Source organism: Sinocyclocheilus rhinocerous, unplaced genomic scaffold (genome assembly GCF_001515625.1).
Source record: "Sinocyclocheilus rhinocerous isolate Xijiao unplaced genomic scaffold, SAMN03320098_v1.1 scaffold8, whole genome shotgun sequence".
Classification (NCBI taxonomy): domain Eukaryota; kingdom Metazoa; phylum Chordata; class Actinopteri; order Cypriniformes; family Cyprinidae; genus Sinocyclocheilus; species Sinocyclocheilus rhinocerous.
In genome coordinates, this window is record NW_015666800.1 from 3,118,787 (window position 1) to 3,135,801 (window position 17,015).

The 17,015-nt window shown below is 37.7% G+C and overlaps 1 protein-coding gene across 1 annotated transcript; it reads left to right on the plus strand.

The window, feature by feature from the left end:
• Nucleotides 1-3: 3 nt before the first annotated feature.
• LOC107733096 (sec1 family domain-containing protein 1-like) lies at nt 4-16,820 on the plus strand. Its single transcript, XM_016544586.1, has 24 exons — nt 4-90; nt 220-308; nt 415-505; nt 618-740; nt 950-1,037; nt 1,131-1,220; nt 4,948-5,003; nt 5,467-5,552; nt 5,847-5,946; nt 6,368-6,507; nt 7,203-7,293; nt 7,379-7,452; nt 7,808-7,889; nt 8,011-8,107; nt 9,795-9,865; nt 11,359-11,438; nt 11,562-11,624; nt 11,713-11,788; nt 12,845-12,898; nt 15,079-15,131; nt 15,436-15,469; nt 15,806-15,871; nt 15,954-16,022; nt 16,617-16,820. Exons 1-24 carry the CDS (start codon nt 4-6, stop codon nt 16,638-16,640), a joined length of 1,884 nt encoding a protein of 627 aa, XP_016400072.1. The 3' UTR covers nt 16,641-16,820.
• Nucleotides 16,821-17,015: the final 195 nt, after the last annotated feature.

Genomic DNA, 17,015 nt, shown 5'->3' on the forward strand with positions numbered 1-17,015 from the left:
ATGATGTTTCTGTCCTCAGCTGCTTTGAAGCGAATGCTCAACTTCAATGCCCCACCTTTAAAAAACACAACAGCTGAGCCGGTATGGAAGGTAAGGGTACGCAACACACACCTATGGGTTTACCCTTCCACTATCCATTGCTTTTTTTTTTTTATGTGGCTCAGGATGCTTTTATAGTTATAATTTGCTTGAACATTTACCCTTTGTTATTCTTGTTAGGTTCTTATTTACGATCGCTTTGGCCAAGACATCATATCTCCCCTGCTGTCTGTGAAAGAGTTACGGGACATGGGCATCACTCTGCACCTGTAAGGACCTCTAAGGTTTTATTTATTTATATATTTATAAAAAAAAAAAAAAAGATTTGATTAGATTGATTTGAATGACTGTTTACTTTTTATTTGTTTCCTCTAGCTTGTTGCACTCAGATCGTGACCCCATTCCAGATGTTCCTGCCATTTACTTTGTAATGCCCACAGAGGAGAACATTGACAGGATATGTCAAGTAAATATGTTCACTGAATAATTAGTCAGTCAGTCTTTTTGTCAGTCCCGTTCCAGGACAATTTGTGAAGATCACACTTTTTCAAAACTAAAAGTTTTTTTCACTTTTACAGGACCTCCGAAACCAACTATATGAGTCCTACTATTTGAACTTCATCTCCGCAGTCTCTAGAAGCAAATTGGAGGACATAGCAAGTGCTGCTCTAGCAGCTAATGCTGTAAACCAGGTGACCAAAGTAAGTCAAACACATTTGTTCATTGTGAGTGTTAGTTGTAAATTTGATTCAGTTTGCTAGAGCATTTAAATAAACAATCTTTTTTTTTTTTTATTAAAGCTTGTTTTTACCAAACAGACGAGCTCTGTGAATTCCTGAAGGAAGGCAAATAACGTACTGCTCGTATTTATTATACAGTTCAAATATTAGACTGTTCTGTTCCTCCTCAGGTATTTGATCAATATTTGAACTTCATCACACTTGAAGATGATATGTTCATTCTCTGTAATCAAAACAAAGAACACATTTCCTACCATGGTAAGCTATTAGAGTGGCTTGAAGTGTTGACTTCATGTTTGTTTCATTTGTAATCTGAATGTTATTAATGGTAATACTGTTCTGTACCCTCAGCAATCAATAAACCAGATATCATGGACACAGACATGGATGGCATAATGGACACAATAGTGGATAGTCTCTTCTGCTTTTTTGTCACTCTTGGTAAATTTTTATCCTTCCATGCATATATACACTGCTGTTCAAAAGATTTTTAGAATGTTTTTAAAAGAAGTCTATTATGCGCACCAAGGCTGAATTCATTTGATTAAAAATACAGTAAAAACAGTAATATCGTGAAATTTTATTACAATTTTAATATATTTTAAAATGTAATTTATTCCTGTGATGGTAAAGCTCAATTTTCAGCATTACTTCACCACATGATTTTTCAGAAATCATTCTAATATACTGATTTGAAACATTATTATCACACTATTATCAACGTCGAAAACAGTTGTGTTTAATATTTTTATGGAAACTGTGATTCTTTGATGAATAGAAAGTTCAAGAGAACAGCACTTATGTGAAACAGAAATCTTTTGTAGCATTATAAATGTCTTTACTGTAACATTTGATCATTTTAATGCATCTTTGCTGAATAAAAGTATTAATTTCTTTTTTTTTTTTTAAACCTTATTGACCCCAAACTTTTGAACAGTAGTACATGAGTTATTATGATTTATGTATGTGTTTCAGACTTCAGTAATCTGTATTTTGCACTCCAGCACAGGACCCGTTATGAAGCTGTGGGTGTTTTCCACACAGTGCCACAAGGTTGTGCCAGATCTCAGAGTATCATTACCTTGGTACTGGAAAGCCAATCGGTGGAGCACGGGTGTTTCTGAGTACTGTATCCTTTTTACTATGAAAATAATTCATGTGTATGTGTATTAAAGGACGACTGCCTAACAGGTCAGCTGTTTAGCACAGTTTCTCAGTACACTGCCAGGCATGTTACCAGGACAGAGAGTCAGACAGAGCATCTGGTGGTTGGGGTGTGGATTTTTGTGCATGTGTGTTATTCTGCATCTCAAACCGTGAAGAGAAGTGGTTGAGTGCATCTGGGAGGGATGTGTGATCATCACAGGCCTGTGGCAGGGGCTTGTAGTCAATGTTACAGGCGGGTTCTTGCTGTGTTGAGGGTTGATTTATCTCCTGATCTGAAAGCATCATCTCGGGTCTCGGGTTTTTTGTCGGCCATGGTTTCTGGTTGGCACGTGTGGTGATGGTCTCGATGACTCACGTCATCGATGGACTTTTTGACATAGGCAGTCATTGTATCAGTGCATTCTTGAAGGCTGCCACTTTGTTACAGTCTGTGTCCTGAAAGCAGTCCAGGAGTGTTGAGAGAGCATCATCTGGCCATACTGTCATCCGCTTTCTGACCGGTTTGGCTAGTTTTACAAGTGGCTGAATGTTTTTCACATTGGACTGTTGAGTTTCACATTGGTCCAATGTGTTGTTACCCTTGTTGCAAAGTTCACGTGTTGGTAGAACTTCGGCAAGACTGAGTTTAGATTTACATGGTTGAAATCACCAGATATAATGAAAAAATCGTCAGGGTTGTTTGTTGTTCGTTCATAGAGCTGTTCAGTTCACGAAGAGCATCCATAGTGTTAGCACACAGGTGGATACACATTCATTTGAAATATAATTAGCTTGTTGCACTCAGATCGTGACCCCATTCCAGATGTTCCTGCCATTTACTTTGTAATGCCCACAGAGGAGAACATTGACAGGATATGTCAAGTAAATATGTTCACTGAATAATTAGTCAGTCAGTCTTTTTGTCAGTCCCGTTCCAGGACAATTTGTGAAGATCACACTTTTTCAAAACTAAAAGTTTTTTTCACTTTTACAGGACCTCCGAAACCAACTATATGAGTCCTACTATTTGAACTTCATCTCCGCAGTCTCTAGAAGCAAATTGGAGGACATAGCAAGTGCTGCTCTAGCAGCTAATGCTGTAAACCAGGTGACCAAAGTAAGTCAAACACATTTGTTCATTGTGAGTGTTAGTTGTAAATTTGATTCAGTTTGCTAGAGCATTTAAATAAACAATCTTTTTTTTTTTTTATTAAAGCTTGTTTTTACCAAACAGACGAGCTCTGTGAATTCCTGAAGGAAGGCAAATAACGTACTGCTCATTTTCATTATACAGTTCAAATATTAGACTGTTCTGTTCCTCCTCAGGTATTTGATCAATATTTGAACTTCATCACACTTGAAGATGATATGTTCATTCTCTGTAATCAAAACAAAGAACACATTTCCTACCATGGTAAGCTATTAGAGTGGCTTGAAGTGTTGACTTCATGTTTGTTTCATTTGTAATCTGAATGTTATTAATGGTAATACTGTTCTGTACCCTCAGCAATCAATAAACCAGATATCATGGACACAGACATGGATGGCATAATGGACACAATAGTGGATAGTCTCTTCTGCTTTTTTGTCACTCTTGGTAAATTTTTATCCTTCCATGCATATACACTGCTGTTCAAAAGATTTTTAGAATGTTTTTAAAAGAAGTCTATTATGCGCACCAAGGCTGAATTCATTTGATTAAAAATACAGTAAAAACAGTAATATCGTGAAATTTTATTACAATTTTAATATATTTTAAAATGCAAATTTTTCCTGTAAGGCAAACTAGTTTTCAGCAGCCATTACTCCAGTCTTCAGTGTCACCTGTTCCTTCAGAAATCATTTTAGTATGCTGATTGAGTGCTCAAGAAACATTTCTTATTTTTTTCAATGCTGAAAACAGTTGCTTGTTAAATAGAAACTTCAAAAGTACAGCATTTATTTGAAATAGACATTTTTGCAAGACTATAAATGTCTTTACATTCACTTTTGAAAATGTATTGCATCCTTGCTGAATAAAAGTATTGCTTTTTTTTTTAAACTCCTTTCTTTTAAAAAAAAAAACCTAAGCATTTAAGGGTAATGTGCACTGACTGTATAATGACTTATGAGTTAGAAGCATTTATTTGTAAATATTTCTATGCCACTGTCAGCACCAAATGAAGTATCAGAATTAATGTTTGATGATTCCAAACAGGATTCCCAATCACTCCCTCTGTCTTCCATTGTTTATTTTCACTGCTTTTTAATCCAGCTAAAATCTAATAAGGCAACATTCTTTCATGGTACAAGAAGTAACTGAAAATTATAGATTGACCATGTTTGATGATTCCAAACAGGATTCCCAATCACTCCCTCTGTCTTCCATTGTTTGACCAAACAGGTGTTCCCATCAGAGCCACAATCTTGATTACTCTCTTCAAGGGAATCAAACAACAAATGGTTTACTTATAGTTGTCTGTATATTAAGCTGGCAAAAACCTTATTCACCTTTAAAGATTCTTTAGCACAGGAATGGATAATACTCATTTTTGCTTACTGAAATCTTGTGCTAAGACACAATCCATTCCTCATATGGAGATTTTCACTGCTTTTTAATCCATCTAAAATCTAATAAGGCAACATTCTTTCATGGTACAAGAAGTAACTGTGAAAATTATAGATTGACGAAGACTTGATATTTAATCAAAATTAAAGAGCAGGTTTATTTAATAATAATTCTCACATTACAACCATTAGTTTAAGTCTCAACTGTCATAAAGAGCCACTGGGTGGCAGAACCTTCCTAATATTGTTTTGTGCATTGCTCAAAGGGCAAAAATATTTAGATAATGCATTGAATATTTCAGTTAGGTCTGTTTACTTTCTACATGACTACTAGAATTATATATGACATAAACATCACAATTCAAATTAAGTGCAGGCCTGTATTGTTGTTTTTGAAATGTAATTTTGTGGCTTGGGAGCAAATATTCAATGCACCCTCCTATTGGCAGTACAGTGAGCTTTCTTGTTATCATAGGTGCTGTCCCAATAATCCGATGTCCAAGAGGGAATGCTGCTGAAATGGTAGCCGTGGTAAGAGACTTTTTAATGTTCCTCTTTATTCTCGTCATACTTTCTTTATGACCAATCTGAGACACCTTTGTCTTCTTTTTGAATTTATGAATTCTAGAATAGAGTGTTATAGAATGGCTTTGGTCATTTGATTATCACCTCAATCCCTACACTAATCTCTGCATTACAGTGCATTTGTACATTTCATAGTCTGTGCACAATGTGCAAACTGATACTGTAGCTTAATTCAGTTTCACTGGCACAAAATTCCTCTTTGTTCCATATGTGGGATTCGGTCCAACCTCGGCTTGCTTTCAGTGCTGCGTTTTAGATGATTAGTTTCAGCAAAGGAATGTCTCACTGTAATATGAGACAAAATTAACACCTGTTGCTCAGTTTATTGGATTAATTTATTTTATACATATTGTACAACTTGTTTCTAATGGAATATTAATAACATTGATTTAACTTTTTTTTTTCTCAGAAACTTGACAAGAAACTGAGAGAGAATCTGCGAGATGCTCGTAACAGCCTGTTCACCGGAGACACCATGGGCACTGGCCAGTTCAGGTGGAGCAAAAACACACTGTCTTGCACACCTACATATGACTGATTTTAAGAGAGTATACTTGTTTAAGCTATAAATCTTTGATCTTAAAATTATTATTGTAAACTCCTAATCCAAAACAAATACCTCCAGATGGATGGATGGATAGATAGCCTAGACAGAAAGATAGATAGATAGATAGATAGACAGTCAAGTGTCCTTAACTGGGACACTTTAAGAAAGATCTAGAACTTTGGAGAAATGTTTTCGTATCGGGCCATAAAAATATCCCTTCTTTCCCTTCATCACTCCCACAGTTTTCAGAGGCCACTGTTTGTTCTTGCCGATCGTAACCTGGATCTAGCGACTCCTCTCCACCACACATGGACATATCAGGCTCTCATTCATGATGTGCTGGTGAGCAGAACCTAAAATAAACTCGCGTGACCCACAGTTAATTCATTTCTCCTTTTTTTCCTACTAGTGTTAATGTAATTTATTTCCCAAAATGGAAACTGCAAATAGTTCCAAGTTGCGGCATATATGGAAAGATGAAGCTATTGCAGTTATCATATGGATGACAAAGGGGTTTCATGAAATGTGGAATGTACGTGCTGGGTTGCTTTTTGTGCCAATGATCATTAATCCTTTGGGTATTTTTTCCACCGTCTCAAAACTGCTTCTGTCTTAATATCGTCTCAATTCCCTGTATGGCAGCTGTACTCTGAGGGATTTTATTCTGTATTAGTAAAAGCTGGCATGTGTGTTATTTTAGGTCCTGTATTGTGTTTTGATTCAGTTCTTTTGCCTTGCCTAACCAATATATCCCCTATATCAGGACTTCCACCTGAACCGGGTCAGTGTGGAGGAGTCTCAAGGGTCAGAGGCCAGCCCAGCTGGAGCACGACCAAAAAAGAAAAACAAGAAGAGCTATGATCTCACTGGTGCTGACAAATTTTGGCAAAAACACAAAGGAAGGTAAACATCTACTGTTGGTAAAACTCATGTATCCAAATGGAGAACATTGTTGTGCATTTTTAAATGTTTTTAGGTGTTTTTTTTTTTCTTCTAGTATTCTGATTTGAAATATTTTGAACTAATGACTGTGTAATTAATATATCTGATGTAATGTCTTAAGTCTAATATAAATTATTATGTCTGATGTTGCTTTCCAAAGACCTTATTCTGTCCTAGTATAATAAAATTTCGAATAGTTCACCCAAAAATTTACATTTTGTAGTCATTTACTCACCCTCATGTTGTTCCAAATGGATGAGTTTCTTTTTCTGTGAAACACAAAAGAAGTCGTCAGTGGGCACCAAAATAGTACATTTTTGTGTGAACTATCCCTTTAAGGACATTAATTAACCAACTGTACTTTCAAGCGTGTAAATGCTTGATAGGAAATCATCCCTAGTTGTCTTAATTCAAATGATTTGTCAGATGTCGCAGTGTTTGTTAATATTTAAGAACATTTGCTAATATTATTTTATATCATTGCTTATTTTTGCAAAATATCATCAGTTCTGTTTTGGAAAATGTTTTAGTTTCATTCCTGCTTTCAGGACTGTATCCAGCAGTTTATACTGATATATTTACAACAGCTTAATGTCATTTATTTTTAGCCTCTTCTGCATGAAAAGCATTTAATAAATTTTTGTTCACCATTTCAGTCCATTTCCTGAGGTTGCAGAAGCTGTGCAGGAGGAACTAGATACATATCGAGCCCAAGAGGATGAGGTTAAACGCCTCAAGAGTATCATGGTAGGTTAATAAGGCTGATGCAAAATTGTATATGATGGAACTGTCGTATGCTAGTTAACACAGAAAATTGTGGTTTTCCTCAAAGGGCTTAGAAGGGGAGGATGATGGAGCCATTAGTATGTTGTCAGATAACACTGCCAAGCTTACCTCAGCTGTCAGGTAAGAAGATCCTCGTAAAAATTAAGTAATCAAGGATTTTTTTGTGTGAAGGGCCAATATGGTGTAGTGGTCATGTTAATTATCTGCGTGCATGTTAATGATGTATATATATTTTTTTAAGTGTATGCCAGAAATATGTTTTTTTAATATGCTGTATTTTTTTTCAGTTTTTATTAAATTATGTATATGAAATATATCCTGATGTAATCTAATTTCACCCAGTACTTGTCTCATATTGCTTGAGAGCTGTTTTACATATGAATTAGTCATTGGACTCACAAAGGCCTACCGCTGTACTCCTGCCTGACCCTATGCATATAGAGTAGGATAACAGCATGCTCCTCTCTCTAAACAGTTCTCTTCCTGAGCTCCTGGAAAAGAAGAGACTGATTGACCTCCACACCAACGTTGCCACTGCGGTTTTGGACCACATCAAGGTCAGTGCTCCATGAGAAAAATTTTTTTCATCTCTTGGGTTACATCTTCTCAGCACAATGTATTATTTCTGTGAGGTTGAGCGGCATATTTTTCCTCTTAAATTTGCCTTTCTGTCTTTAGAGCCGTAAGCTTGATGTGTACTTCGAATATGAGGAGAAACTCATGAGCAAGTCCACACTTGATAAATCCCTGCTGGACATTATCAGTGATCCTGATGGTGAGTCTTTCTTGTGTTAAGCATTCAAGGCTATCAGTGTAATCAGTTCCATCTCTAAGCCCTATTTGGAAAGGATTATTTTTATACGGGGAGGTGGTAATGCAATAATTACCAAAACTTCTACGTGATTTGAATCCTGTCTTAATTGGCCAGGTCAGTTATTTGTCAGTATTTTATCAGTATTTTTTTTTTTTGTCTGGGTATTTTCATGCAGTTGAGAGTTCACTTATTAACGTGCATTAAGGAATGCAACAATGCACCAATTATCTTCCCAAACTTGTAATAAGAAGCACTTATAAACTGAGAAGCTTTAAGTGCTTCCTGCTAAAATAAAAGCATGATGGTTTGATCATTGGAAAATTAAGAAATTCTGTATTATCAATATTGAATATCGGTATTGTAATTATAGTTTTTATTATTCTTTTTCTTAAATATTACATTTTATTATTTTATGGTGAGATATTCTAATAGTATTTTGTTTTAAATGTTATTTAGTAATAATGATACTCTTTAATACTATTATTATTTTATAGTCGTATTTGATATATAATCACTACATTTGACCAAAATGTGCAGCCCTACAAACAAGCACAGCAAACTTTGTTTTTTGTTTTTTTTTACAAACTGCATTTTAAATAGCAATTGCAATTTTTATCAGAAAAATCGTGCAGCCCTAGATTACAGTCTATTTAATCTTTTATACAATTCCCTGAAGAAAAACCCACAGATAAAAAAAAAAAAACAATCCCAGAAGTGTCATGCAAATAAATAACCTGGTGGTACTCCAACATCTGATTGGATGAGCCCTGTTTGAAGCAATTGTACAATAGCCAAAATATGAGCATCCGTGACTGCACATCATTTGAATTTTATGCTACCAGCACAAGTTGCTACAAACCAATAATAATAATGCTAGGTAATAGTAATAATATTGATGATGATAATAATAGGATCTTTGATTCATTTGTGGCTTGGCAACCATGACGATCTACACAGTCTGCCTGACAACACCCCATAATTGTGGTAAAATCTCTGTAACACTTGGCCTCAAGTATCTTATTGCTTTAATAAGCCTTGACTCATCAGCTGCTCTTTTGAGCTTGACTGTTATCCAAACACCACTATATGCCTCAAAGCATGGCATACTGCCTTACTGTCATAAAACTTTGTTTTACCAAGAACAGCCCCATCCTGAGAGATCAAACAAAACTAATTGAATGAGTAACTCATACCCCCTTCCCCTAATGAGAGTCTATCCCACCCCGCGTCCTCATCCAGTCATTTTTCCAGCTTAGTGGACTGAAATACATCACATCCCCAGGGGGAAGCGGTCTGCTTTAAAGACTCTCTGTGATGCTACCACAGGATGAGATTTGTTTTCTCTCCTGCCAGCATTGTGAGGTTTCAAGAGGACACAGTTTCTTGATCTCCACAGGGTCCTCTGTAGGTTCATGGTTTTCTTATGAGTATACAGGAATGACCACTAACTATAATGATAATGATCAGCTGTTTTTCAAGTGTTACAGTGCTTTATTGTTCCGATGAGTGCAATGTTTGATTTTTTTGATCATGTTTCAGCAATAGTGAGGACAAAAACACACACACTGACAAACTCTTGTTGTTCCGGAATTGAAAGTAACCGTATGCATTTGCATAATGACTGTATAAATGTTGTTCTTATTGGTAGCTGGAACAGCAGAAGATAAGATGAGGCTGTTTCTGATCTACTACATCACTTCCCAGCAGCCCCCATCTGAGGTAAGGCCCCACATCACGGTCATGAACAAAGAGTATTCATACTATAAATAGTTATCATGGTCAGCTATATCCTCTAAGAGACTTCAGATCATAGCAACCGTAAAGGAACAATCCAGTTTCAGTTAAGTTTAGTAACAACATTTGTGGCATAATATTGATTATCACCCAAATAACTCAACTTGTCCCTTGTTTTCTTTAAAAACAGCAAAAATCAAGATTATGGTGAGGCATTTACTATGAAAGTCATTGGGGGGATTTAATGTGTGAACCTTACTATTTTATAAAAGCACTTGCATTAATTGTTCTGTTAAAACATGTATTATTTGAGCTGTCATTTTTACAGTGGTTTTAGGCATAATGTTGGATTGGATGAAATTGGATGTAACTTTTCATAGAAAAGGTTAGTTGTACGTCTTGTGGCTGTACTAGTGAAACATCATTGCATCGCTTTACCCATATTTTTCTTTTTTCTTTTTAAAGGCTGGACAAATGGAAATTAATTTTTGTGGTAATCAACATTATGCCCCGAATGCTATTGACTGATCTTAAATTGTAATGAATGCAGTCGCAGAATATTCCTTTAAGAGTCCTAGATAAATAATCCTAAAACGTAGGTTGACTGTGGTGGGCTACCCTGATGTGCGCATTCGGTAACCCCACAGTTTATTATAATCAGTGGCAAATGCATGGATTTCATTGTTTATGGACACATGGAGCCAAAAACATTCTGTCCATTCCCTATGAAGCTCGGCCCGGGTTTTTAAACTGCACTTTCAGACTGTTTCTTCAAAAGCCTTGTTATTCTTTGGGACACATGCAGCGCAGATTTGAGGAACACTGACACCCTTTGATACCACGGCCAAGTATTATTACTCTTGTACCTTGATAAAGCAGGATTGTTCAGCTCATGGCAAGATCTCTTTTGTGGGATGTTACTTAAATGGATGTACAAATTGGATTTTTGAGTTCTAGAGTACACTTTCAAGGGGTTGGACTCGTGGGACCAAGCTGGGATGGACAATGTCCAAGTGACCACATTTCAACCCTGAAGAAAGCGCACTGGCCTGTGCTGTGGGCAAGGACTGTCATTCTCTATTATGTTTATCAGTGCAGGCTGTAAAAGCTTTGAAAAAAAGTGTGCTCAGAGTTTGAACTTTTTTTCTACGTCTTTTGGTTATCCTTTCTTTCATCTGTGTCCTCCTGAACCAGCGTAGGTTATTGTTGGCTGGGCATTTGCTTAAACTCCAAAAACAGTCATTTTGTTGTTTGTTTTCTGAGGCTGTAATGAGGTTGGTGACATGAAAACAGCCCTCTCACTCATGTGGTATAGACGACTCTGTCTCTAACAGGAACTAGAGTTTCTCCTTACGCTGATGAATGCTTATGGCTTGTGAGCTATATGTCATCCTTCATTCTAAAAAAACAGATCCTCTTAAACTGTTGGATTTTGAGAGTTGAGTGTTGAATAAATAAAGACAGTTTGTTCTTTTTAGGCTGATCTAGAGCAGTACAAGAAAGCCTTGGTTGATACAGGCTGTGACTTATCCTCACTTAACTACATTAAGCAATGGAAGTAAGTTCTGGCCATTGTCAACAAACACACCATAACACACTGTCACATTTGCCTAGTTACTACTTTAAATTTTGTAGAAAGATGAGAACAGTAGTGTTGCAACTATTATAACCTATTTTCCAGAGCTTTTACGAAGATGGCTGCAACACCAGCCAGTTACGGGAGCAGTGGAGTGAAACCAATGGGGTATGAAGCTAAAAATTTATTTCTCAAAATATGAGTCCTTTTGTTGATGTAATATGTGTTTTGAATGCACTGGCCTATCATTTTTCAGACTGTTCTCGCGGGTGATGAACACTGGCTCACAGTTTGTGATGGAGGGGGTGAAAAATCTGGTTCTGAAACAGCATGTAAGTATTTACCTGGGCTGTAACTAAGGACCAGAATATCACAAAGGCTGGGCTCTTTTTACTTAGTATGCAACCACCCAACACTGTAGCAACTGCATATCGATGTGAAAATAGTAAATACACCCAGCCCGTTTAGGTAGCATAGGAAGTAATTTGTTAAAAACACCCGGACAGCCTACTAACCACATAGCAATGAGCTAAAATCACCCACAAAACCGCAGAACAGTGTCCTAAAAATACCAAAAAGAACACCCTACCAATCGCAATGTACTAAAAACACCCATAATCAAATTATACTTGTTGTATGCATACAGCTGTGCACATAGCCTTTTAAAGTATAGTCCATATAATAGTGTCTGTGAACACAGGTGCTCAACGCATGCACTAGTTTCATCCTTGTGTAGTGTCTGCGCTGTTTCTCTTCTGAAGTTATGGCTGACTGAAATGTCTTTGTACTTTAAACTGGAGTTGCAGGTAACTCTTATCTCCCTCACATAAGCATTAGTCAACAATGGGCTTCTGTTGATGTTGCTTTCTCAAGTAGTTGTTGTTGTTCTACAGCCCGGGCCAGTGACACAAATTTGTGCACAAATTAGTGCAGAAAAATTTGAGGCCCATATGCAAACACAATGTACACATACTCTAGCAACATGTGCTTAAAAAACGAAGTATCCTTTCGGCTTAAAACCAGGACAATGTGTTAAAACACCCAGAACACCCAGGCATCGTGGCAGCAACTTTTGAAATGTAAGATTGAATACACTACCAAAAAAAAAAGTTCCTTAACAAATGAAAAAATTCATTTTGGGGAAATAAAAGTGATGTATAAATGGTCAGTGGGCGAGCAGCATTTTCCAGAACCTTCACAAACTCTTTTCTGTTTTTTTACTTCTGTTCTAGCTTCTCTACTAGTGATATTTGATATTGCGGCACTTGTGGCTTTTGTTTGATAAATTGCTTGAGATGTTCCTTATTTCTAAGTTTATTTGTATTAAAAGCATCTGCTAAATGTCTCTTTTTGGGGTTTATTATGATTCTCAATTGTTTCTTTCATAGAATTTGCCGGTTACTCGCATCTTGGACAACTTGATGGAAATGAAGTCAAACCCGGTGAGCGTCCTTGTCTGTTTCTCCCTTTCTTCACAAACTTTCATCTTCTCCCTCATAAGCACAAGTGTGACCCTGGACCACAAAACCAGTCTTAACTTAATTTTTGATTAGTAATATGCATTGCTAAGAACTTCATTTGGACAACTTTAAAGGCGATTTTCTCAGTATTTTTTTTTTTTAAGTAGGTAAGTAGGTTTTTTTTAAGTAGGTTTTTTTTTTGCACCCTCAGATTCCAGATTTTCAAATAAGTTGTATCTCGGCCAAATATTGTCATATCCTAACAAACCATACATCAATGGAAAGCTTATTTATTCAGCTTTCAGACGATGTATAAATCTCAAATTTAAAAAAATTGCCTGTTATGTCTGGTTTTGTGGTCCAGGGTCACAAATATTAAACTTGTTTTGCTGATTTATTAGTATGAATCTCTTGCAGTAATTAAGATTAATGTTGATTGTTAGCTAAAAGCCTAAATCCAAAAATGTTTAAAGATCATTAGTGTATTTGTGTCCGGTGTGCACATGGTATTATGTATCGCCATGGCTGACTGCTTTACCTCCCCCTGCGGATTAAAGCGTATGACTCTGCAGCGCTATGGGACACTGAACGAGGCACTGAAGAGGCACTTTGAGTGTGCCGAGACCTCAATCCAGGCAATCTTAGCTGCACGGTTAATGCGACTGTCTCAGCCAGGCGAACACCTGCGGAGAGAGAGGGAGAGGCTTTCTAGTGAGTGAACCCGCAGCACAATGTATTAAGTTTCTAGGGCTGAGGGATTTGGAAGCAGTCCATTTGGGCTTTTCACCTTTGTGAGGTGGAACAAAGGTGCAAACCCCTCATGAGAGCAGCACTAGGGGACGTCTCTACAGAAGCCGAAGCTATTTCATCGATAATGGGATTGTGTTCTGCTACGCTCGTGGATCTCATTCTCTGCAAAACGTCTGTATATGAAGCATCAGGTATTTGAACATACTGGCTGTTTTCAAGTTATCATTGGATAGCCTTGAAGGAAAAATCAGCTTTGAAAATTTCTCCCGATGCTTTGAAATCAACTAACTGCCGGGATGGTGCGGGGGGAATGATTGATGCTGATTTTTTATAAATGTGGAATTACCACAGAAGAGATAATGTGGCAAATCTTTGACAGCGCCCTCGTAGTATGACTTCCAGGACTCCTCTCTATTTAGACATCTTGAATTCTCCCTAAGCACACTTCCAAGAACTGTCCCAATGCGTTTTAAGTATAAAGTGACAGCTAGCTGACATAGTAGCTCTTGCAATCATCCGCTTGTGTAACTGCAACCTTTTAGCTTCCCCCTCTAGTTCCTGGACATAAAGACCATATTTCCTTCTGAAACACCCTCAGGGTCCCTCTGATCTTCTCGATCTCAAAAGCTGGGGTGGACAGATTGCCGTATCCTGTTACCGACTGGAAATGCTTCCCCTTCGCTGCCCATAAACTTGAATTGAACATAACTGTATTATCATTTTCTCAGCTACTGAAATTTCAGTGCCCTGCACAATACGGCTGTTGTTGGGAAAGTTGGGCGGCTGAGCACTACAGAATCTCCTGCCTCCGCCGCTCGTCAGATAGTCCTCGCAGATGGGCCTGTGCGACAAGGTTGCAATAGTGTGTTCTGCACTCACTATTAATATTGAGCTTCGCTACCCAACGAGGGTAAACAGATAGCAGAAAAATCTGGAGCATTTCACCATTTGTAAATGCAGTGGGGCATTTCTTTCAGTGAGCTGACGGCAAAGTATTTCTTCCCAGAATGAAGAAAGCGCCATGCCTGCCAGGCCGGGCTGACTGAAGTCCCGTGGGGGAAGAGACAGGCTTGGCCCATCCGATACGGAGAATGAGGAAGTAGGAGGCCATTGGCCTTCGCCTCAGAGACAGCTCTCCTCAATTTGTGTCGAGACTCTTCAAAGCAGAGAGATGATAATCTTGCTTTTTGAGTCAAACTGGAGGACATTTTACTGTTTGAGGCTTCTTGAACCTTCTCAGATGAATGGCTGCTGGGAAGCATTAGGTCTTGATAAGCGTTTAATGTAGATGGATGAGGTGGTTTTTAGGAGATGGTGATGTGGGGAGGGTGAGTGTTGGGCTGAGTGTTATTTCATCCTTAATTTACTTGCGCGCTCTGTAATCCTTAATGTTATGTGTTGTGATTTTGTAGGAGACTGATGACTACAGATACTTCGATCCCAAGATGCTTCGCGGAAGCGAGAGGTAGGCTCCTTATATTTTCAGATGATACATCTTTGTGTTTGACTTGGTCCCGCTGTATTCAAATATTATGTTAAAGGCATTTGATCCATGGAGGTATTCGAAATCGCTTGTGTCTTTATTACATACACATAAGGCAGTATTGAAGTTAGGTAAATAACGGATCTGCACATCCTTGCCAAAGCTGTAACTTTCCACTAAAAATATTTATAATGTAAGATCTATCATTTGATTTCACCGCAAATATTGGCTATTTTTGCTCTCTGCCAGTGAGGATGAATTAATCCTAACTGTTTAACTCCCTCAGCTCCATTCCAAGGAACAAGAACCCCTTTCAAGAGGTGAGTATAAAAAGCAATGCCGAGATCTGATTGTTCTGATTTAGCACCATGTGGATGTTGATGCGTTATCTTAACGATTTGGCGCCCATGCACTGTAACCTGGCGGGGTTAATCTATGGCACAGATAGCCTTCTGTTCCTAGTGGAGATTAGGCCTTGCTGCAGACAGAGTGAGCTGGAAGCCCAGTGTGTCTGAGCTCACATCTGTAGGAGGGCAATTTGAGTCCTTCTGTGAAATATTACAGGGTTTTATTTAATATAGAGCATTTGTACAGGTTGCATTGAAATTCACGCACTATTGAGCTTTAACAGGCGATGACACATTTTCATTTCACAGGCCATCGTCTTTGTCGTTGGTGGGGGCAATTACATAGAGTATCAAAATCTTGTTGACTACACAAAGGTATGACTGCACACATATTGACATGTGCTACAAGAACTTGGTTTGCTTATGAAAATGAGTGTAATGATTTCCTTCTCTACAGGCCAGGCAAGGGAAGCGGGTTCTTTATGGCTGTAGTGAGCTTTTCAATGCAGCCCAGTTCATGAAACAGGTATGATCACTTCCCTTACTGCATAAACCTACATGAAGTGCATGTTATGAAAAACAGGATTTTTAAATGTAACATTCAAGATGTCAGTCACCCGATTTGCATCGCACTTCAGATAAAAATACAAATTTATAAACGTTTTCAAATACAATGACAGAATTTAGTGAAAAATCAGATGCTTCGCAATCCATTGCTCTAAAATCCAACCGATTATCCTTGAGTTGGAGGGAGCAGCACTGCTTTGAGTGTCTTGGAATGCTTTTTGCTGCTTGAAGCAAATCTATGTTGTACTTTGTCTCAACAAAATTGACACCCAGTCATAATGTGCCTTTCCCTCTGTAAATAGTTTTTAAAGTTTTTAAACAGTTTTTTCCCCCCACATCAATTTCTTGTTAATATACTTTTACCCCTTTGCTCTGAGTGAAAAAGAGGGAAGTGTGTCTTGCTTCTCCCAGATCTTTCTGTGGTCTTATATGAACTAATATGACACTGACTGTGTGCTGAACAATTATTCAGTAGTAATCCTACTTTTGTTTAAATGTTGATGATTATGCAGTATGAGAGTGGTTAAGACTAAACCCATTGATTTCTCCACAGCTCTCCCAGCTTGGTCAGAAATAGGAGGAGCATTGAAGTCCAGTTATCCACCCTTCTCGAAACTGGAATCAAGATCTCTTCAGTTGTACTCCATTAAAACCCCTCTAACTTCAGAATCACTCATATTCCATGTACTTTATACTGTTTTCCTATACTATTTAATTCAATACTAAAGGTTCCCGACAATAAAGTCTTACGCACCAATTGCACTTTGTTTTCTTTCTATGAGTACTTTGGGTCATCAGCATATGATTTAGACATCTTATGCCTCATCATGGGCTTATTGACGTCGGGTGAGTTCAAGAGTAGAGGTAAATGCCTTAAGTGGTTTGGTGACTGACGAGAACTGTCCCAAAAATCTCAGTCTCTAAAGTCTTTAACAAGATAAGGAAATTACAC